Raw genomic sequence first — 24,761 nt, forward strand, 5'->3', positions numbered from 1 at the left:
CAAAGGAGGAAAATTTAGCAAGTATTAAGGAATTATTGCAAAAATTAGCATTACTTTTTTCCCCACTATTAAAACATTAGTAGATATGTCTAGTCACAGAAGATAGTTATAGTCAAAAATGTGGTAAAATTATAGTTCAGGTCATTCAATTTTTAGGAGCCACAAACCCTTTAAATTAAAAAAAAAGAAAGAAACAGCTAAGATGTGCCTTTTTTAATATTAAGCCCCTTCTAATTAAAGAATTTTTAGTTACTTTGTCATCTATCAAAATTTCACACCATGGTATAAATATATATGGTACTTTGGAATGTAGGCATAAATATTTAACAGCTTCCGTTTGTGAAGTAGCTAAAGTATCCATAACCAATGCTTCAATGGTTCGGGTTTGATGTGCAGATTCAGTGCATCAGTTCCATTGAGTTGAAACTCAAAGGAGAATTGTGCCAATTATTTTTCAGAAAGTAGCTTCAAGGTATAAATGGAGGAATAGCGTACTCTGAACTGGATTTTACCAAGTGGTTACTGTACAAAATTCTATGACGTATCCTCAGTTTAATTCTACATTGTGCCAGTACTCGGATAAGGAGATACTTTCTGAATCTTCATAGAGTAGATAAATCTCAGTGAAGTTTTGGCCTTATAGACAGAGGCAGTTATTCTTCATGACTGCTTCAAGATGTTGCAGCCTCAAGGTTGCCATATGCATACACTTTAATTGTCAACTGTTCAAGGTAGGTCATCCATTGATATAGGACAGGGTTCTCAACCTGGGCAACTTGAACATGTTTGGACTTCAACTCCTAGAATTCCCCTTCCAATCATGCTGGCTTTGGAATTCTGGGAGTTAAAATACACAGATGTTCAAGTTGCCAAGATTAAGAAACCCTGATATAGGCTACAGTAACCAAATTTTGAAAGCTTGACTGTGTTTTCCCTTCCTTCTTCTTCTATCCCAAGAAATTAAGTAGAACCATCTAAGTTTCTTTTTAATGTTTTCTTTTTTTCACAGGCTTAAAACACATTTTTATAACACTTGCTGCATACTTTCTCCAAAGTTATCTTTGTAGCTCTTTATGACGATGCCTACATTTTGACTCACAAGCATAAAATTGCTTTTTCATCTTGTCTCTTTTTATTGTACAGCCTTTCAAATTACACAAAATTGTGGAGAAAACAAACCAATTAGCATCCAATATACGTCCAAGATAGTCAAATCCCTGCCTTTTGATTGATTTACTCCTCTCCTAATTAATCTACCATCCTGATTTCCCCATCTTTCTATTTATTCATTGCTCAATTAGTTCAGGAGCTTTTCAAATTGCAGTCTTCATATCCTGAATTCTCCCCACAGGTATGCAAAAGGACTGATAATTGTCTATTTCTCTTGGATCACAATAAAAACTAAATAGAGGACTAAGGTGTACTTTGGACATATACATATGGTCTAACCCAGAAGAATCACTGTTCAGCTTACTTATAAAGCAGATTTAAATTCTACTATTCACCACATGCTGACTTGAATTCATTAAAAAATGGGATTTGCATAACGATCTTCAGTATTTTTATTGCTACTTGTAGATTACTGCAGAATTGATGGCTAATCAAGGTAAGATACAGTAATATGATTATCTAATATTTACTACTGTGTTATTCAGAACTCCGAATTTGGATATAAGAATTGGAATTGTATACCTACTGCAGTTATTTGGAGAAAAAAGAAGGTATATAAAATATGTGTAGACATGTAGCCTCTTTCAGTCATAATATTTCCTAACATGGTTTTCCTGGCATACTGATGAGGGGAAAAAAAATCAGTTTTAATCCCCGCAAAAGCAATGTAATTTTTAGAAGGTTACTAGATATCAGTAGCGTTTGGAGAAAACTATTACTGTATCATGTTTTGTTCTATTAAAAGTGAGCCAAAGAACCCTTGCCTGTTTTTAATATTTGCTCTTAAGGATAAGAGAGAATGGCACTTAAACAGTGATTTTATTAAATTAATTTATACCGATGGACCAAGGATAAATACAACTCATGCAGCTTATACTCAACAATTATTAGCAATAGTTTCACTAGGAAGACATGACAAATAAGCACCCAGTCTTCAGCATTCTTCCACAAGAATAAGCTCAGTGTATATACTGAGATTTATTTTTGAATATGATACATAGAATTGAAATGCTGTTTTTCGTTCAGATATTTCATGTTTATGCATCTGAAAATAAAACCACCCTTTCCGCCTTCCGCTATCTGTTTTGACCTTTTCACTTTTGTCAGGCAACTAACCCATGCTAAAGAATCTCCTGGATGATAAATGGTACCTCACCAAATCAACACGCTGGGAAAGTTTTACTAGGCTATGGCAATGTTTGCCACATAATTCTTTGTAATTTCCACTCAAAGCTACTTCTTTCTACTTCCACAAGATGTTATGGTCAAGTAAGACTAAATGCTCTACAAGCTACTGAGATGAAGTCAAGAACATGTGAAAGGTACAAAGATAGGCAAGCTGGAGTTAAATTAAGCAACAGTCTATTCTCTGACTATGCTTAAAATTGGAAAGGAGAAATGATTATTTAAAGCTCTTTTTTTCATACACAGGTAATCAGTGCATGTTTGAAACAGGGCATTCAGTTGTTCTGATTTTGATACCAAAGCTGCAGCCATGGAGAAGGCACTTTTAATTAGCAATAGGAAAATGATATTCAAGTTCATGTATCCATGTCTCTTTTTTAATGAATATAAATTCTGTTGCAGGTATTTAATCCTCTTTTCTTAAGAGAAGGTTCTTATGAGAAATCATTTTTCTGAACACCACAATTTCAGTAAGTAACAGGTTGATTTGACTGGCCCAAATAAATAGTGATTTGACCGCCCCAAATAAATAGTGTGCCCTAGTGCAGGGGTCCTCAACCACCGGGCCCCGGACCGGTACCGGTCCGTGGATCATTCTGTACCGGGCCGCCTACTTTGCTTGGGCGCCGCCATCTTGTTTCGACGGTGCTTGAGAAAGTGCTTCCGGGTGAGCTTGTCGGTCGTCAGTTGGAAAGCGGCGTTTGGGTGCTGAAGGAATACTCGCGCCTTAGTTTCGTCGAAGGGGTGGGCGGCTTCGAATGAAGAGCTGTCCCAATGGCAGTGGAGTATCGCGTTACTCAGGAGGAGATTAAGAAAGAGCCCAAAAAGCCCATCGACCGCGAGAAGGTACAAAGGAGGAGTTGAAGGTGGCGGGGAGAAGCGGGGGGCGGCTGGCTGGCTGGTCGCTCGGCTCGCCTTGCCTTGGTCGTGCGTGCTGATGCCAGTACCGGTCCATGGATCATTTTGTGATGCCGGTACCGGGCCATGGTACAAAAAATGTTGGGGACCACTGCCCTAGTGTACACATGTATCAAACACTTCATGAAAGATGCATTTTAAATTGTAACTATATACTGTAATTCCTTTTATATCTGGATATGGAATCTGGTGGTTCAATCACTTTTTTAAAATTTATTACTTATTTTGTCAAAAGCTTACAATACAATAGAAATAAGAATAAACATAAGTTTAAATATAAGAAATAAGAACTAATAATTGGGGACAATAGGACAGGGACGGTAGGCAAGATTGTGCACTTATGCATGCCCCTTACAGACCTCTTAGGAATGGGGAGAGGTCAATAGAGGTTAGTTTGAGGGTAAAGGAGTGTGGGGGTTTGAGCAGGTGACAACAGAATCAGGTAGTGAGTTCCAGACATTGACAACTCTGTTGCTGAAATCGTACTTCCTGCAATCAAGTTTGGAGTGGTTTACCTTAAGTTTATATCTGTTGTGTGCTCTTGTGTTGTTGTGGTTAAAGCTGAAATATTCATTAACTGGTAAGACATTGTAACATATGATTTTGTGTACTATGCTTAAGACCAATCTTAGCCGGTGTAGTTTAAGGTTGTCTAAGCCTAGAATCTCAAGTCTGGTGGTGTAGGGTATTCTGTTGCGAACAGAGGAGTGTAATACTCTTCTTGTGAAATACTTCTGGACTCGCTCAATTGTATTAATGTCTGATATATAGTGCAGATTCCAGACAGATGAGCTGAATTCAAATATTGGTCTAGCAAAGGTTTTGAATGCCCCAGTTTGCAAATCAGTATTACCAGAGGAGAAGCTTTATAAAATTCAATTTACAACTCTTAAAGACTTTTTGGCAATACTGTTGCAGTGAGCTTTGGCGCTTAGATCATTCAATATGAGAACTCCAAGGTCCTTGACAGAGTGAGGGTCATCAACAAGGTCATATCCGCCTAGCTTGTATTTGGCAAATAGATTTTTTTTACCAATGTATAGGACAGAGCATTTGTTGGTCAAGATTTGGAGTTGCCAACTGTTAGACCATTCAGACACATAATCAAGGTCTTTTTGAAGGACGGTAGCATTGACGGTAGTGTTGAATAGTTTTACATCATCAGACCATAGGTTTGGTAAGGAGCTGGTTCTGAATGATATCTCATATATTATGCTTAGGGGTTCTGCTATGATAGTGGAGAGCTTTTTAAAGAAGAATGTACATAGGCCATCAGGGCCAATAGATAAGGATGGTTTTAGGTGTCATAGTGCATTTTCTTTGTTATCTTTAGTAAAGCCAATTTGTAGATCACATTGCAGTTAGTTGTCGTACAATTAGGAAATGTGAGGCATGAACCATTACTGTTTACAAAGACTGAACTGAAGAACGTATTGAAGAGGTTTGCCTTAATGACTTCATTGCTATAGTCTTTCCCATTAGGACCTTTTAGGGGTGGGATGGTTTTTGAGTCTTTAAGTTTGGTGTTTACAAAGTTATAGAAGGCATGGGTAGATTTTGTGTGTAGAAGATTTTCCTCTTGCTTGCAGTGGTAATTGGTGCATTCTGCCTTTATCTGTCAGCATATTTATTTATTTGCTAAGTTAAAGTACATTAAAGTAACATTATAGCATATTTTTGTAAATTAAAAAGAAAACAATGTGACAATCAGGTATATTCATCTTGTAAGAAATGAAATACAGTCGTCCTCACTTAACGACAGCAATTGGGATTGGCAATTCCATCATTAACCATGCCAATGTGGTTGTAAAGTGTAATATCACATGAACGTGGCAAGTTACACTAGCAGTTGTGGCAATTCCAGTTGCCATCATTAAGTAAATCCCACATGGTCATTAGGCAAGATGCCACATGATTACTATTTGGAATTCCTGCTGGCCTCCTCAATGACTTCGCTTGTTGGAAACCAGCAGTGAAGATTCAAATGGCAACCAGATGACCATAGGATGCTACAACCGTTGTAACTGCAAGCTAATTGCTGTGTGCAATTAGCTATGGAGATGCTCCAGGGGCCACAAATACAAAGACCAGTTGTAAGTCTGCTTGTTCAGAGCCATCATAACTTTGAATGGTCATTGAATGAGTGGTCATTGAATAAGGAATACCTGTAATGTTCTCTGAATTTTTCTTACTAAGTATATGATACAATACAAAGGGCCTTGACAGACATGATTTCAAATCCATACAGGGAATTGAGATCCCAGCTGATAAGACTTCAATCACTGAGTAATTGCGGAGTTTTTTCTTGCTGTGATAGTTCTTCTTTGCCTTACTATCATAACTGGAGGAATCCAGAAGTTGGTGCAATTAAAAGCTACCAATAATTGCAGTGAGTGATTGGTAGGGAGGGACATTTAGATTGTTGTACAGATCTGAAACTACATCTGATAATCCTGAAAAGTCACAAAATACTCACCGGTCATGAAATGTGAGGACTTGTAGTCCCAACCTAAAGAGTACCAGACTAGTAAGGCAATTATGCAGTCTTATCCTTCATCTACAGTATTGTGACAATATCTATTTGATGAGATAGTATTACTGATGAGCTGCTTGTAGCACCACCAAATTATCAGGAAAGAGCTTTGATAGCACCACCAAATTACCAGTAACTGATAAGATTGTCTTTCCCAATGCTGTCCAATATTGGGTAATAGAAACCATTCTTTCAACAGGTACTATAAAGCCAGAATTTGCTTTTCAGATTTAGGATGATCAGAAGATCTTCTCTCTTTTAAGCATGTCTAAAATAAAAGAAAACAATATTTGAAGCAAACTGTCTAAGGCTGAAGTAAAACATAAATTTAAGTAAAATTTAGAAGCAAGTTATAAGTTATTAGCATTTAAAACTGAATCCCTTACATTATAATTAAACCCTTAATCTCTTAGGTAAAATTGCATTTTTTTTTAAAAAAAATTGCCCATTCCAAAACAAAGATGCAAAAATGTTAACCTTGAGTTTAAATATCTCAAAGAGTTACTAATTCACAAGCCTCCCGATTCCTAATTTCATTGGAAATAAATATTACAAGGAAAAAGAAGGAAGAAAGGTGCTTTAAGACTATTATCAAATGGCTGTGTTTTCAGAAGCAGACAGCCAGGAAGAAAGGTAAGGTACAGGAAGTCTTTTGACTAGTAGGGTCAGTGTAGTAGATCAGGGGTCTCCAACCTTGGCAACCTTAAGACTTGTGGACTTCAATTCCCAGAATTCTTCAGCTAGCTTTGCTGTAGTAGATGACCAGGCTGAGCCCAAGAGAGGGGTCAAACACATAATCAATCTTAAGTCCCTTCACGCCCAAACACATTGAAAGTCCAGCCCACCTGGAATCCACTGACTCTTATCTACCATGAATTTGCTTTGACCCTTCATAGTACAGATTCTTGTGGCGACCTTAAGCTTTCAGTAACCTTTATATTCATTTGAACTGCTTGGATTTCCTGATTTTCCCAGGAAACAGGCAGCTTTCATTAGCTGGAAGTTCTCTAAGTTAATAATCATCACTACACCTAGGCTTACTATATTCCACAAGTTAACAGTTTGAGTTTTGAAGAGAGGTATCATCTATAGCCTGAATATGCTGCCAGTTATTCTTAAGGAGTAATCTGAAGACAAAAAACACCTCCATAGGTTTCCTCTTCTCCTTTCATATTGGTTTTAGTTTTATAAGCCTATATAAACCTGTCTATTTATCTGAAAAGTTGATCCTGGCTCAGATGTCCCTATCTTCATTTCTGAAACAATATTAATATCTTATTGGATCCAAATATTGTTGTGGACTATGCTTATTAAATTTAACAAAAGGTCTGCAGGCAATGTAAATAATAAATGGATAAAATAAAAGTCTTAAATGTTCTTTTTTGAAATTTAAGCAGTTGGAAAGTCACCTAATGTAAGTTAATTTTTATTTATTTTTTTAAAAAATAGTCATTTCTAGCATAAGTCTCAGCTTCCTTCAATTTAGAAATCCCATTATATTTCTACCTCAAATAAAATTTAGGGTTGTTGTTTTTTTTAAAAAAACTGGAGAAACAAAGAGATACTATAGAAATAATCTCAACTATTTTCAGGCAAGCAAGCAGAAAAGCATTATTTTTCTGTTCTGTCTTCCTGTGTTTTAAATAAGCAATTTTCTTCAACATTTATCAAGCCAAATCTCATACTGAATGGCACAAATTAAAACCAAAGATTGATGATATCAAAATACAAACATGTAACAGCTTCTTACAAGATCAATGAGAGGCAGATTTTAGCTAAGATAAATTATTGTCTAAATTATCTCCTCAGCCGATAATGTTTGATTTATGCCAATGAATATGGTAATGAAGCAAAGGCAGAAATTACACATGACAGCCAGTTTGGTATATGGGTAGAAATTGGGAGAGTGTGAACTCTAATTTTGCCTTAGTCATGCGAAGTCAACTGGGTGACTTTGGGCTAATCACTTTCTATCAAGCCTACAAGAAACAAACACTTGCCAAAGAAAACTGATTAATTCAGGCAGTCATGAGAGTCAAGAATGAATGCACAGGCAAGCAAGCAAGAAATTATGTACTATATCTGATGTTACTTTACCTTATCCTTAATGTGGCTTATTTCAGACATGCAGAAAATTCTAACCCATCCTTGATAATAAATCAATTAGCAATAAGGTGATTAATATGTTTCCCACTTCATTGGGGACAGTTTTTATTTGATGCTGTTCAGTAGTTCATCAATAGTGTGCACAGGACTTCAGTGGCCTCTCAAAAATATTGCATACAGTCTCAGGAACCCTCTAAATGTTGCCACCAAATTGTCATTTTTAATGTGTTAGAAAACGAGAGAAGTATTACATTCATGGGGTGTAATTTTAATTGTTCTTAACTGATATAATGAGATTTTAACATAAAGCTCCTTGAATCGGCTTTAGCATTTTGTTCTGGCCTTTCCTGTCTCAGAAACCAAATACATTTCCAGTCTGGGGGAAAAGGTCCAAATTGCCTAATTTGAAGGGTTATGTAGGCCGCCTATGATGAAAGATCAAGAATGAGAACAGCAAGTTGCCTTTCAATACTGAGCACATGGAAATCACCCTATGCAGGTACTTGGATCTCTTGATTAATCATGACCTTGATTAGGACAAAAATCTTATGTTAATTATTTCTAAATTAGCACCTATACATAAGTTGATATCAGTGGCAGGATTCAAATTTTTTTACTACCGGTTCTGTGGGTGTGGCATGGTGTGCCTGGCATGGCTTGGCTAGGTAGGCATGGTTTGGTGGGCATGGCAGGGGAAGGATACTGTAAAATTTCCCTTCCCACCCCACTCCTGGGGGAAGGTTACTGCAAAATCCCTTTTCCTTCCCACCCCACTAACCTGCTTTCCAGCTCCGTTCTCCTGTGTAGAGCAACAAAAAAAGACCCAGCCGATCAGCTGGGACTCGGGAGGCAGAGAATAGATGGGGGCGGGACCAGTCAGATGGTATTTGCCGGTTCTCTGAACTACTCAAAATTTCCAGAACTAGTTCTCCAGAACTGGTCAGAATCTGCTGAATACCACCTCTTGTTGATATACATTGGCACATATACGGTACATTTTTGCATCTGTGCATTTCTGTATCTTTTCTTTTTCTTTTTTCTTCTTCTTCTTCTTCTTCTTCTTCTTCTTCTTCTTCTTCTTCTTCTTCTTCTTCTTCCTCCTCCTCCTCCTCCTCCTCCTCCTCCTCCTCCTCCTCCTCCTCCTCCTCCTCCTCCTCCTCCTCCTCCTCCTCCTCCTCCTCCTCTTCTTCTTCTTCTTCTTCTTCTTCTTCTTCTTCTTCTTCTTCTTCTTCTTCTTCTTCTTCTTCTTCTTCTTCTTCTTCTTCTTCTTCTTCTTCTTCTTCTTCTTCTTCTTTTGCATCTCTTCATGTATAAAAGCAGCAGCTTGAAACCGCAGTTCTGAAAACCTGAAGCTTGAGCCATCTTCCTCCCTTTTCTCCTGAATGATAGTCCACAGTGAGGCAGCACCAGGACTCAGGAACTGAATTTGCTCTATAACAATAACTTCCAAGGGACTGGACTTGGATAATACATGTAGTCCTCAATTTACAACCATTTGTTTAGTGGCCGTTCAAAGTTACAACGGCGCTGAAAAAGCTGACTTATGACCGTTTTACACACTTACCACCATTGTGGCATCCCCTTGGTCACATGATCAAAATTCAGGCGCTTGGCAATTGGCTCATATTTATGATGGCTACAGTGTCCTGGGGTCATGTGACCACCTTCTGACAAGCAAAGTCAATAGGGTAACCAGGTTCACTTAATGACTTTATTATGAACTTAACAACTGCCGTGATTCACTGAACAATTGTGGCAAGAAAGGTCATAAAATGGGACAAACCACCTGTCCCAGCAACAGAAATGTTGGGCTCAATTTAAGTTGAAGACTATCTCTATGAGGAAACTTTAAAGGCTTTCCATGTGTTTATTTTTTTAAAAAATAAAATAGACTAAAATAGCAATTTTCACTAGGCAGAAGTTGTTCCCCTAACTCAAGGTGTTTTATAACCCATTGTTAATACATCAGGAGACTCAGCTGCACTTCACTGTTTATGCAGGCAGTCTGTTTCTTTGGAGGTATTTTTCACCCTTTTGTGGTTAGCTTGGCCATTTCAGTTCCATATAAAAACATATCATTATCTGCAATCATATCTCTCTATCTCTCTCCCTTTGCCTCGCACAAAAGCTTAGCTTCTTGGTCAATGAACTTCCAATGGCCTGTATCTGTGTATGTCTTACAACCAATATTTCTTCGCTAAACAACATAATCAGGCGCCACAATCATGCCAGAAACTTCCTTCAGAAATTAATCCTCTAAATCCTGGACGACTAGGAATGAAGCGAGATAACAAACAGAAGATGGTGAACGTGCCAATATATCTGCATTTTCTGGTTATGCAGGAAGGGGAAAAAAGGCGGTAAATAGAATCTTATGGTAGAAAGAAGTGGAAAACACTTACACAAGTAAGGATGATAAGTAACAAATAGAAGCTCCCAATAGAGCTCAGCAACATAAGTTCTGTGGTATATTTTTTGAGTTTCAGGTTTTTCGATTCCTCAGGACAGCCTGCAAGGCAAAACAATAATCTTTACATGATTAAAGTACTTTGAAAGTTCCAACTGCAAGGGGGGGGGGGAGAGGGATTGGCGTATCATACCTATTACTCTGAGTATAATTGTACTTTGGTTGTAGTTTCTGACTGGTGCCAGTAAGATACATTTATACGTTCCACTACTGAAGTGTGTAGCATGTTTAATCTTGAGAAAATGCCTGGTGCCATTAGAAATCTCTAAGGAGTCGTTAAATCCTCTTGAATATGCATGTTCTTTATTATATTCCATAGCCTTCAATCCTTTGTTGTTTTCATCAATCTATGAAATAATGATAAATTAACATAGAGAGTTTTGATTGCAACTACATGAAAGTATTTATATGCCAGTGCTAAATCATTATCACAGCTTTCCCATAAGTGTCTGGACTGCGATATCCAGCAAGCATCTAGAACAGGGGTCTCCATCCTTAGTGACTTTAAGCCTGGTGGACTTAAACTCCCAGATTTCACTTAAGATCCAAATTATCAGGACAAAGCCATTACGACACCATAGGAATTGCCCAACACCCTTTCAGAACACAAGGCTCTTCATTACATCATCACCTTCCAAGCTTCAACCAAACCTGGGAGCTCAGACAAACATGACCCCCACATGGCCCCATGGGAGTCTGACAACAGCCAATAGAATACATGTTCTTGCACAGGAACAGGAAGCTCAAGTGCAAAGCCCAAGAGAAGCCATATATATACTCCTCCCTCTCAACTCCATGCGTTCAGCTTCCCAGAACCCATGTGCTTGGTGGTTCTGCTACACCATTAAACCATCTTTCCAATCAGCTTCCATGTTTCCAGTGTCTTTCTCCCAGCTTGGAACTGAACCAGATGGACATTTCTTCCAAAGGATGCAAGGAGGGAAAGAGTCAAAGTGTTGCAAAAGAAAAACGTAGTTTTACTGTAATTTCGGCTGCCTCAGAGCTGAGCTGGAAATAAAAGACCCAACTTCCAACCTGTTGACATGGTAGAATCAGACAGACTCAAAAATTGCTTTCAAGTCACCACAGAATCCTGGTATGCAGCTGTTTATTGCTGCTAATGCAACTTTAAAGTGATGTTGTTGCTAATTATGTGAATGAGCAGCGGGCAAGAATAAGGGGCACCTGCCTGAAATGCTTGGTGCCTGTAGTGCTATTTCAGCTAAGTCTGGCTCCAATTTAATTAATATTTAATACATATTTTAATCTCTTCCATTTGGATAGTCCTGGTAGCAGAGTGGGGTGACTCAGATGAAGCAGGGCCAAAGAAGCCATGTTCGAACTAGACAAGTAAATTTTAAGATAGGAAGCCTTTCATAATGATTACATAATCTGTTTTACTAATCTGCTAAATCCAGTGTATACAGGAAAACAATATATAGAGGTAATATATGCAAACTGTACCTTCGTGAACAAATGATAGACCAAAAAAAATGACATAAGGCAATTGGTGTCTTTTCCAGCGATAATTCCTCGAAAGCATAAATGTAATAAACTTATTTTTCCTTTTAGGATAAATTCTTTCAGAGCTAATAACATTTGCATATGGGGACATCTAGTGGCAATGTCTTTGTTTGACAGGATGAATTATTTTTGCCTAGATTTTTTACAAGGAAATGCTTTTTTTTTTTTTTGCTTTTTATATACTGAAATTGTTAATTGGAAACTGTATTATATCCGCTCTTTCTGTATTATAACTTTTAGGTGCATTTTTTTACTTTTCTGATTATATATATATATATATATATATATATATATATATATATATATATATATATATATATATATATATATATATATGTTTTCTTAAGTTTTCAGGGTACTTACATGTATGGTGTTGGCTTGGTTCGGTATTTTCCCACGTCATTGTAGTTCTTTTAAAGTTGTAGCTACAACTTTAAAAGAACTACAATGACTGGGAAAATACCCAACTAAGTTAACACCATATATATATATATATATATATGTGGATCTTTGGTTATTCGGGTTTTCTCCCACGTAAGATTCAAAGTATCTAGGCAACGTTTCGGCGAGGTCCCACTCGCCATCTTCAGGCTGGTGCTTTCGGCTTAGTGCCAGTGCAAGCAGTGTGTGACCGGAGCTGCCATCTCTCTATATATACAAGTGGTGGGGGATAGTGTGCTGGGCTGGTTGGCTGTGCTGCAGACTCTTGATTGGTTGATGGAGTTGATGTTGGTATAATGGGCTGTGTAATGGCCTTTTGTTGTAGAGATATCCTGGATCTTGTGCTGTCATCTCCTGGGTCGTTAGCCTCTTGTGTTTTAACGGCTTGGGTAATGGGTTGTGTGATGGGCTTGTGAGTTCTTTTGTTGTGGTATCCTGGGTCTTGCGTTGTAATCTCCTGGGTCGTTTGTGTTTTGATCTCTTTTCGATTAGCCTCCTGTGTAGTAACAGCTTGGGTAATGGGTTGTGTGATGACCTTGTGAGATTTATTGCTGTGGTATCCTTGGTCTTGTGCTGTGATATCCTGGGTCATTTGCTGTGTTGTGACTTCTTGAGTTCTTGAGGTGTAATTTCTTGAGTTTTCTGATGTGATGTCCTGAGCGGGTGGCTGTGATGTAGCATTTTGGGTTTTTAATATGGCTTTGAGTTTGGGGTCTGGGTCTGTGTTCGTTTGGCTTCGAGTTCGTGGTGGTGCCACATCTTCATGGTGGGGGGTCAGTTCGCTTCATGTATGGTTCAGAGGAGTTTGAAGTGGGTAGTGATGCAGCTGCAGTGCGGCTTCTGGTCTGTGGTCGTGTCTCATCTTCTGTGTGGGTGTGAGTTTGATTTTTACGTGGAAGTGTGGTGGTGGCATCTTGTGTGGCCCTCATGGGTGTGGGTCTGGTGTCATTTATCATGTTGGGTACTCGTCTGTTCATGAGGGCGGGTTTCCAAATGGCTGGTAAGCGGGAGGTGTCATCTCTTTTATTCATGCTGTGTGGGCGTTTTTCTATCTCTATGGCTTCTCTGATTATTCTGCTGCTGTGGTGTTCAGTTTTGGCGATAGTTCTGGTATTTTTAAAGTCAATCTCATGTCCTGTGGCTTTGAGGTGTTGGACCAGGGAAGAGGTTGGTTCTTCTTTTTTGATTGAGTTCTTATGTTCTTCAACGCGTGCACTTATTCTTCTGTTAGTTTGTCCAATGTATGTGGTGAGGCAGGCAGTGCAGGGGATTTCAAAAGGCCATTACACAGCCCATTATACCAACATCAACTCCATCAACCAATCAAGAGTCTGCAGCACAGCCAACCAGCCCAGCACACTATCCCCCACCACTTGTATATATAGAGAGATGGCAGCTCCGGTCACACACTGCTTGCACTGGCACTAAGCCGAAAGCACCAGCCTGAAGATGGCGAGTGGGACCTCGCCGAAACGTTGCCTAGATACTTTGAATCTTACGCGGGAGAAAACCCGAATAACCAAAGATCCACATACAAATACCCAGAACCTCAGAAAATATATATATATATATATATATATATATATATATATATATATATATATATATATATATTTTGTTTTCTTAAGTTTTCGCGGGTACTTACATGTATGGTGTTCGGCTTGGTTCGGGTATTGTCCCACGTCATTGTAGTTCTTTTAAAGTTGTAGCAACGTTTCAGCAGAATCTCATCTGCCATCATCAGGCTTCTGTATTGTGTCCGTCTGTGGGTCAGACTTTTACAGTGGTCTGAAACCACTGTAAAAGTCTGACCCACAGACGGACACAATACAGAAGCCTGATGATGGCAGATGAGATTCTGCTGAAACGTTGCTACAACTTTAAAAGAACTACAATGACGTGGGACAATACCAACCAAGCAACACCATACATATATATATATATATATATATATATATATATATATATATATATATATATATATATATATATATATATATATATATATATATGTGTGTGTTTTCTTAAGTTTTCATGGTACTTACATGTATGGTGTTCGGCTTGGTTCGGTATTTTCCCACGTCATTGTAGTTGTTCTTTTAAAGTTGTAGCAACGTTTCAGCAGAATCTCATCTGCCATCATCAGGCTTCTGTATTGTGTCCGTCTGTGAGTCAGACTTTTACAGTGGTTTCAGATTTAAATTTGGGGCAGCCTATTGCTGTGCCAGAATGGTTTTTTCTTCATCCTGATTGGTTGGGAGTCTTGGTCTGTGTTTATTGGTCTCGGAGTTTGCTGTGTTCTGCTTGATTGGTGTCTCTAATATCTTCTGTCTGTTTTTGGCTCTTTTTGTATCTTGATTGGCTGGCAGCATTGTGTTACTTTAATGGAGGCCTTTAGTGCAGCTTGGCTTCGGGTAAATGGACGGCTATCATTAGTTAGGAAGCTGGGTTTCATCTGGGTGCCTGGTTGGGATGTGTTTGAGCTGGAGGTATCAGGGGGATCTGTTTGTGCCCAGGTGTTTGCCTGGCTTGTGGTGTGGAGATTTTTTGTTTGTGAGTGCAGGCTTCCAAATGATTGACAGCCTGGTGGAATCATCTCTTCTATTCATGCTTTCTGGTCTTTTTCAATCTCTATGGCTTCTCTGATGATTCTGTGATTAGGGTTTTCTATAGTGGCCAGGGTTTTGGTGCCATTGAAGTTGATGCTATGACCTGTGGCTTCCATGTGTTGGACTAGTGAGGAAGTGTGTTCCAGCTTTTTGACTGCATTTTTGTGTTCATCCAGGCGGGTGCTTATTCTTCTATTGGTCTGTCCAATGTATGTGGCCGGGCATGATGCACAGGGGACTTCGTATATGCCTTGGTTTTCCAGGTCAATTTTATCTTTGGGGTTGCTAAGGATGGCTGCTATTTTTCTGTCTGTTTTGAAGGCAGTCCTGATGTGATGTCTGTGTAGTACCTTACTAATTTTGTCTGTAGTACCTCTTATGTAGGGCAGGACAGCTGTTCCATAGGTCTGTTCATCTTCTGGGTCTCTATTATGTTTCAGTGTGTTTTTGTGGATCAAGCTGGTGATTTTGCTTTTGTGGAAGCCGCTTGGCTGTCAGTACTTTAGTCAGGGTGCATAGTTCAGTCTTAATGTGTGTCTTGTCTGCCAGGCGTTTGGTTCTGGTAATTAGTGTTTTAGCCACGGAGTTTATCTGTGCTGGGTGGTGGTGGGATTGGGCATTGAGGTAGCGGTTGGTGTGTGTTTTCTTCTGGTATATGGTGTGTCCTAGTGTGCCATCTGTTTTTTTTTGTAGATTAGTACATCTAGGAATGGTAGTTGTTTGTTTGTTTCTGTTTCCATGGTGAACTTGATTTTGGGGTGTGCGCTGTTTAGGTGTGTTAGGAAATTGTTTAGGTTTTCTTGTCCATGGGGCCAAATCACGAATGTGTCATCGATGTATCTTAACCATAGTTTGGGTTTGAGGATGGCATTGGCCAGGGCTCTGGATTCGAATTCTTCCATGAACAGGTTTGCAATGACAGGTGACAGTGGTGATCCCATGGGAGCTCCTTCTATTTGTTTGTATCTTTGTCCTTTGTATATGAAATATGTGTTGGTTAAGCAGTGTTCTGTTAGTTCCATGAGGTGTTTAGCTGGTTGGTATTTATTTTTGATGATTTCAAGGGTCTCTTTTATCGAGACTTGAGTGAATAGTGAAACCACGTCAAAACTTACAAGCAGATCTTCTTGCTCCACGTGTAGATGTTTGATCATTTCCAAGAAGTGGTATGAGTTTTTTACTCATGGTTTTTTACTATGGTTAAGATACATCGATGACACATTCGTGATTTGGCCCCATGGACAAGAAAACCTAAACAATTTCCTAACACACCTAAACAGCGCACACCCCAAAATCAAGTTCACCATGGAAACAGAAACAAACAAACAACTACCATTCCTAGATGTACTAATCTACAAAAAAACAGATGGCACACTAGGACACACCATATACCAGAAGAAAACACACACCAACCGCTACCTCAATGCCCAATCCCACCACCACCCAGCACAGATAAACTCCGTGGCTAAAACACTAATTACCAGAACCAAACGCCTGGCAGACAAGACACACATTAAGACTGAACTATGCACCCTGACTAAAGTACTGACAGCCAACGGCTTCCACAAAAGCAAAATCACCAGCTTGATCCACAAAAACACACTGAAACATAATAGAGACCCAGAAGATGAACAGACCTATGGAACAGCTGTCCTGCCCTACATAAGAGGTACTACAGACAAAATTAGTAAGGTACTACACAGACATCACATCAGGACTGCCTTCAAAACAGACAGAAAAATAGCAGCCATCCTTAGCAACCCCAAAGATAAAATTGACCTGGAAAACCAAGGCATATACGAAGTCCCCTGTGCATCATGCCCGGCCACATACATTGGACAGACCAATAGAAGAATAAGCACCCGCCTGGATGAACACAAAAATGCAGTCAAAAAGCTGGAACACACTTCCTCACTAGTCCAACACATGGAAGCCACAGGTCATAGCATCAACTTCAATGGCACCAAAACCCTGGCCACTATAGAAAACCCTAATCACAGAATCATCAGAGAAGCCATAGAGATTGAAAAAGACCAGAAAGCATGAATAGAAGAGATGATTCCACCAGGCTGTCAATCATTTGGAAGCCTGCACTCACAAACAAAAAATCTCCACACCACAAGCCAGGCAAACACCTGGGCACAAACAGATCCCCCTGATACCTCCAGCTCAAACACATCCCAACCAGGCACCCAGATGAAACCCAGCTTCCTAACTAATGATAGCCGTCCATTTACCCGGCCAAGCTGCACTAAAGGCCTCCATTAAAGTAACACAATGCTGCCAGCCAATCAAGATACAAAAAGAGCCAAAAACAGACAGAAGATATTAGAGACACCAATCAAGCAGAACACAGCAAACTCCGAGACCAATAAACACAGACCAAGACTCCCAACCAATCAGGATGAAGAAAAAACCATTCTGGCACAGCAATAGGCTGCCCCAAATTTAAATCTGAAACCACTGTAAAAGTCTGACTCACAGACGGACACAATACAGAAGCCTGATGATGGCAGATGAGATTCTGCTGAAACGTTGCTACAACTTTAAAAGAACAACTACAATGACGTGGGAAAATACCCGAACCAAGCCGAACACCATACATGTAAGTACCGCGAAAACTTAAGAAAACATATATATATATATATATATATATATATATATATATATATATATATATATATATATATATATATATATATATATATATATATAAAATTCAGCTTTGTTCGGTATTTTCCCACGTCATTGTAGTTGTGTTTTTAAAGTTGTAGCAACGCTTTGGCAGAATCTCATCTGCCATCATCAGGCTTCTGACGTGGAAAATACCCGAACAAAGCTGAATGCCATACATGTAAGTACCCATGAAAACTTAAGAATATATATATATATATATATATATATATATATATATATATATATATATATATATATATATATATATATTTGTTTTCTTAAGTTTTCACGGGTATTTATATGTATGGTATTCAGCTTTGTTGGTATTTTCACGTCATTATAGTTGTGCTTTTAAAGTTGTAGCAGCGTTTGGCAGAATCTCATCTGCCATCATCAGGCTTCTGTATTGACGAACACAATACAGACGAACACAATACAGAAGCCTGATGATGGCAGATGAGATTCTGCCGAAACATTGCTACAACTTTAAAAGCACAACTATAATGACGTGGGAAAATACCCCAACAAAGCTGAATACCATACATGTAAGTACCCGCGAAAACTTAAGAAATATATATATATATATATATATATATATATATATATATATATATAGTGTGTGTGTGTATGTATGTAAAAGAATAGTATACTAAAAGTTCAGAGTACAAAATTACTTTTTAAAAGCAAAAGTGGGGAGGTTGTATTTTTGTTAACCTGTAGCACAGCAATTGCCAACCGGTGGGCTGCGTCCCACTGGTGGGCCACAAGAAAATTTTGGTGGGCTGCAGACAAATGTCACCCCCAGAGCACCCCCAAATCAATTAATCCAGGCTGTGCAGAAACACAAGGCTGTGCCGCCCACATGGCCTGTGGGAACCCTCCCCGTCCACTCACTCCTTACCTGGCAAACTTGCCTGCTAAATTGCTATTTTTCCTTTTTCCAACCATCAGCTGTTTTGCTATGCCGGGAGATTTAGATTAGCTAGAAAGCAGGAAATAGTTGGATAATCTTCAGCTCTGCTTTCAAGCACAGCCGAAACTCCCTTAAGACTGAAGGTTCTATTATTCAGTGCAGACTCACGGCAAGCAAATTTTATGTGACAGACTCAGGTAGCCGATGGCAGATAGATAGATCACTGAATGATTCTGTGAGCAACTCAATCTGCCTGTCTGCTTTGCCTGATTTTGGGTAAAAGTTGCTCTGTTTTTAAATAAAAAAAATCAATATTTACATACATGGTGTGTTGGGAGTTAGTTTTGTAGAGTTTACTTGCTAACAAATTTTATAAGTTTGCTTGCAAGCAAATTTTATGTGACAGACTGAGCTAGCCGATGGCAGATAGATAGATCTCTGAATAAATCTGTGATTCTGTGAGCAACTCGGTCTGTCTGCCTGCTTTGCCTGATTTTGGGTAAAAGTTGCTCTTTTTTAATAAAAAAATTCAATATTTATATAAATATTTATAATATTTACATACAAGCCATGCCCAGCCAGTCACATGACTACCAAGCCACACCCACAAATTAGGCCATGACCACAGAGCCGGTTAGTGGTCCGTGGGATTTAAAATTATGAGTTTGGTGGTCCCTGAGGTCCAAAAGGTTGGCAACCCCTGCTTTAGGACTTATGAGGAGTCTTATAAAATAGTTTAAATTCTTCAATAAATTTCTGTGAAGTCCCTAGGGAGAAAGAGAACCTAAACAGTTTGTAGATGAAGTTTATATACAAAACAGTTTTATATAAATTATTAATAATTAATAATTAATATAATTCAGAAATATGATAATTAGTTTTAAAAACTGCAAAATTTTACAATACATCCCACTGTAGCTGAATTATTGATAGCCAAACATTCTGCCATGAAAAATTGCCACTATTAAATGTGTATTTATTATCAGTGCTAATATTGTTCAGTATCCTGTTCAATAAAGTGTACAGAACCGTCATTCATCTATCTCATCAATCAATTTTTCAGAAGCCAGCTAGACAGAATACAAATGAACTATTCCTCCTGCTACTCCAGAGCACCTCGTTTCAATATTCCCATCCTGATCCTTTATTTTTTTCAGTCACTTCATCTAAAATAAGAAACTATTTGTCTAGGAAGGCAATCCTACACCCCATGAAGTTCATGGAGCTGCCCTTACTCTCCTACTGATTTGCTACAACCTCTTGCTTATGAGGCCATTATGAGATGAACTCACTATCCTCAACTTTTCACTATTGGCTGCAATTTACAGAAGCTGGAAAACAGCTTCCAGATATATCAGATTTAAGCAATATACATCTCCCAATATTATCTGTTTTGGGGAACTTAATTGATTTATTCTGATTCTCTTTTGGTTATTTGAAATCACAGAAAAGTTTGCATTTTTTCCCCCATTAGTAGGAACTCTTGTCTTACTCATCACTTTCTCTTCTCCTTCTCCCCTCCATCCCTCCCACACAATCCCTGCAAAGAATTCAGTATTTGGTTCCTGGAATTTGTCTCTTCCTGTATATTTAGAACTTAACTCACCCTGCCATTGATCCAATCCCCACGACAACATGGAACCATGATACAGCACCCAAGGGGCTAAATTGCTGCCGTATTAGTATTCCACCAAGGAACTAACATGGCTGGAAAGCTTTTGGAAACAACCACAATAAACTGAATTTGTTTGACTTCCTAACAGGTGTTTTTAAAACTGGTGTTTTTAAACACAACAGGCAAATAATAATTATAAACAATGAATATCTGGGGAATACCTAAAAGACAATTGCATTTATTACAACATAAAAGATAATAGATATCAACTGGCTTCATCATATACCTTAACATGTGTTGTTTTAGTTGTTAATTGATAATATGGTTACCCTTCTGAAAATTAGCTTGAATCACTGTGGTCCTGTTATATGTTAAGGTAAGTTGATGTGTATTTAACACAATATCTATTCTAAGTCTTTAATAGGTATAACTACATATACATAACTACAATTTATTATTTCTGAAAGAAAAAAAAAGCAGTGTTTTCATTCATTTGCATTTTGTATCTTTTGCTATATGTTAAGATGAATTCCATCTATTTTTTTAAACTCAGCTTTAGGATGAGCCTTTAACATATTTAACATATCTAGTTAATGGGTTATTGTTATTTTAGATAGAAGATCTTTTAAACAATGTATCACACAATAAGCTGCAAAATCTTGTTTTTGCTACAGTCTGACCATTAATTTGACACAAAGTGCAGTACACCCTGCAGAGTCACATTATTCTCATAATTCTTACGCAGCAAAGTCAAAGGTTAATTGTTTGTATTTGCTACATGGTTCACAATTATCCTGCGCTTGTGAGTTAACCTAAGAGCTGTTTGAACTTTACAGTGCAAAATGTCATGCGATTTGTTGGAATTATTATTTAATAGTCCCCTAGAGGGCTTAAATACACTTATTGATTAGGCCCTTAATAGTTTTTTAAGTGATTAATTCTACTATTTGCCTGTTTGCCTGACTGCATTCTATCATGTGTGCAGCTCAGTGCTGCCTGCTTTTGAAATAATTTCACCGATTTCTTTTTAAAAATGCAAAAGAGGAGTATTATTCCAGCTGTTATAAACTGGTATACAGAGAAAAAAAGAACATTCCTTGTTTTGAACGTTAGGATTTTATGACATAATTTTTCTTTCATCTGCAAAAGCCCTATTCTTCAATCTGGATAACCCGGGGTGTGGGGAACTACAGCCTGCAAATTGTGTTAGTAGAATACAGGTAGTCCTTGACTTACGATTACAATTGAGTCCCACATTTCTGCTGCTAAGTGAGACATTTGTTAAGTGAATTTTGTCCCACCTTTGGTGCCACCTTTGCTAATTGTTAAGTTAGTCACACAGTTGTTAAGTGAATCTGGCTTCCCCATTGATTTTGCTTGTCAGAAAGTTAAAAAAACATGACCACAGGACACTGTAACTATCATAAATGTGAGTCACTTGCTAAGCATCTGAATTTTGAACCTGTGCCCATGGGGATGTGGCAATGACCATAAGCGTAAACAATGGTCATAAATCACTTTTTTCTTTTTTAAATTTTTACAATAAAGTTTTTATTTTTTGAAACATCGCTTTGAGTGAACAATGTGGTTCCAGGTTTTTACATTCCAGTACAAACATGACCCTGGTTAAATATTTACCTTTCTTATCCAATTTCATAATATTATTACCTGCTCCATTTTTCTTTTTATATTCTCATAAATTACTTTAAAGTATTATCTATATTCTTAATCAGTCTCATTATTCATTGTGCACGTTTTCTTGTATTCGTCATATTTGCAAATTTTACCACATTATGTTATTCCATTCATCGTTTCCAAAAATTCCTCTTAATTTATATTATCCAATATTTTCCCCTTTCATTATCAATTTAATCTTGCCACCCTCTTTACATAGTAACACATTTTCCCCATTTTATTCCCTTTAACCAATTATAAAAACTAATAATAAAATAGCCACTTTCCCCCTTCATATTCTCTAATATTAATATTTCCTTATTTATAAATCACTTTTTTCAATGCCATTGTAACTTGGCTCACTAAATGAACGGTTGTAAGTCAAGGACTATCTGTATTAGAAGTTGTTCTTCCTAATATGCATGCATGCCCACTCATTGGAGTATTATTTAACCATTTTCAGATAAACACTCATATAGCTAATAATGCAATATATGAACTGAAGCAACTGCGGCAATCCATATGATGACGGCAACATATTTTTCACCCTCTCACTATGGCATCATATATCACATAGAAGGCATGAAACAGAATCCAGGCAGGTGTGGGGAATGAGAAGGAAGTAAATCGCAGCAGATTCTTTTACCTTATGCCAGGAGATCGTTCCAGTTGTGAGCTGTAGATCCTGGAAAACCTTACAAGGGAGAAAAGCATCTTCGTTACAGGTTGCCTCAACTTCTTGTGGGACACCAACTACTGCATGAAGCCCACACCAGACTGAAAAACATAAGATACCAGAAAAAAAAGACACTAAAAATGAACAGCTGTAGATTGATTTTCCAAACAAAAGATATATTTTTTTTCCAAATCAAGAAAGATCCTGAAGAATGTGAGGAAAACGAAGAGGCAGAGAGCAATAACACTTGAAAAGAAAACTATTTACTTTGACTTAGGAAGACAAGCTGATAGCAACGCATTGAGGCCATGAGTGTTTAGCAGAAGGGGAGATCTTGGTTCTTTTTAGGAGAAGGCAAGGAGAAGTGAAAGAGATGCTGTCTACCAGCCTATAAAGATCACAGGAAACAAATTATTGGGGATTCCCCCTCCTCCCTAACCCCAAATTAAGGAAGTCTTAAAGGCCACAGGCTGGAGGCAGAAAGTCCCACAGGGTAGCCTTCATCTTCTTTTCAATATTAATAATTAAAAAAGTAATCAGAGATGCAGTATTATAATAGCCTTATAATAAGGCCCATAAGCCTACTTTGGACAATTATTCCATATTTTCCCCAAATGACTCTTCAAAAATTCAGTAATTCACCCAGCCTTCACTTTACAATATTTTTATATGAGGTTATTCTAGAGAAGGGTTTTTTTTTCCACCCTTCATGTTTCTTTCCCCACACTTCCATGCAATATCACTTTCATGGTTTAAATATCATTAGGCAGCAAAACAACAACCATACAACAGTATCTCACTCTATTATAGTAATTCCCTTTTCCCCTGAATTTACAGAGTTGTAGATTCAAAAGGGAGAAAGTACAGAAGGGGTATGGACATTTATATAGCTCCTATCGGCAACTATCGAAAATAGCTGTACTTTTTTTTCTCCAGAATCATGCAGCTGCCCTCCAAATACTATTTAAATTTAGTAATAAAACATTGTAAGGCAAAAGCCTTCATTCAAAAGTAGGAAACAGAGACTATGCAAAATAAACATCCATATAATCTAGAGAATGAAATATATCCATTATTTTGTAAGCTCATGGCAGGCACAAGCAATGAAATCCCTATGTGAAAGGTTCAAGTTGACTACTTTACTCTTCCTAGCTATAGTACAAGGATCTCCCCAAACTACTCACCCTTCCTTGGGAACAAACAGATAATGTTCCCTGGAACTTAGGGGATGTCAGTCCTAGGTCTCTTGCAACTGCGCAATGACTCAAGGCTAGTTTCCTGCTTGATCACTCCTCCTTGCCTGGCTGATAGTTTTCCAACATTGAAAACAACCTTTTTTTTTTAACATATTCAGTATTTTCTGTTCCAAAAGACATGGCAATGTTGATGATACTCAATTAACTGCCAGGCTACTCAGTTGTATGTTGTTATTTATTTTATTTTCCTTCTTTTGGATAGAAGAGTGGTTCTCAACCTGTGATCCATAGACCTGGGAGGGAGGGGGGGCTGGGCTGCAATGTTGTCCATGAAAGTTTGAAGAAATGTTGTTATTTAAATCTTGAGTTAAGTCTTGGTGGTTCGCCATGGTCAGGAGCCACAAAAAGTATTTTAATGGGGGTCCATGCTGAAGAAAAGTTTAAGAACCACTGTTGTAGAGGATATGGGAGAGTTTTTTCTTTTGTTTTGTTTTGTTACTTCAGGACATGAGCAGCTGAGGATGGCGCCATGATTTTTGCTCCTTGTTCCCAGGATTTGAAGTCAGCAGAAGAAATGGCAATCAGGAATCACGACTCCCGTTCAGAATAATTCTTAGAATTTGCAAGCAAAACAGCTTGTTGAACGCCTAGCTAAAAGTTAGAAAATGCATGCAAAAGAAAATGGTTTCATAGAATTATGGAATTATAGGGTTGGAAGGAACCTTGGAGGTCTTCTAGATTTCATTCCATCATGGACAAATGGTTATTCAATATTTTCTTGAAAAACTCCAACGATGAGCATTCACAACTCTGGAAGGTAACTTATCCCACTGCTTAATAGGTCTCAGTGTCATTTCTCAGTGTTTATTTCCAGGTTAGATCACCCTCTGAGGTGATTTTCTGCCCATTGCTTCTTAACCTACTCTCAAGTGCTATAATCATCACCCTCTTTAGTAGGGCAGCCCTTTGACGATTGGAAGACTGCTGTCATGTCTCCCCTCAGTCTTCTCTTCTTTAACCGAAACATACCTAGTAACCTTAAACTATTCTTCAGGATT

The 24,761-nt window shown here is 38.1% G+C and overlaps 1 protein-coding gene across 2 annotated transcripts; it reads right to left on the reverse strand.

The window, feature by feature from the left end:
• Positions 1-3,471: 3,471 nt before the first annotated feature.
• Positions 3,472-22,873, reverse strand: CD83 (CD83 molecule). 2 transcript variants are annotated; one of them, XR_015748812.1, is made up of 6 exons: positions 22,775-22,873; positions 22,478-22,608; positions 10,513-10,726; positions 10,315-10,421; positions 5,485-6,074; positions 3,472-5,438 (listed from the first exon to the last, which is right to left on the reverse strand). XR_015748812.1 is itself a non-coding variant. In XM_087961355.1 (5 exons), the coding sequence occupies exons 1-5, from the start codon at positions 22,815-22,817 to the stop codon at positions 6,009-6,011; spliced, it is 561 nt and encodes a 186-aa protein (XP_087817481.1). In that variant the 5' UTR covers positions 22,818-22,861; the 3' UTR covers positions 3,472-6,008. The 2 variants fall into 2 exon arrangements, 1 of the variants encoding a protein (XP_087817481.1); XM_087961355.1 differs by having other exon boundaries at positions 3,472-6,074; positions 22,775-22,861.
• Between the last annotated feature and the right edge of the window lie 1,888 nt (positions 22,874-24,761).

The sequence above is a fragment of the Notechis scutatus genome, chromosome 3, assembly GCF_049901735.1.
Source record: "Notechis scutatus isolate UNSWTSFEM ecotype Mainland chromosome 3, rNotScu1.2, whole genome shotgun sequence".
NCBI classification, from domain to species: Eukaryota; Metazoa; Chordata; class Lepidosauria; order Squamata; family Elapidae; genus Notechis; species Notechis scutatus.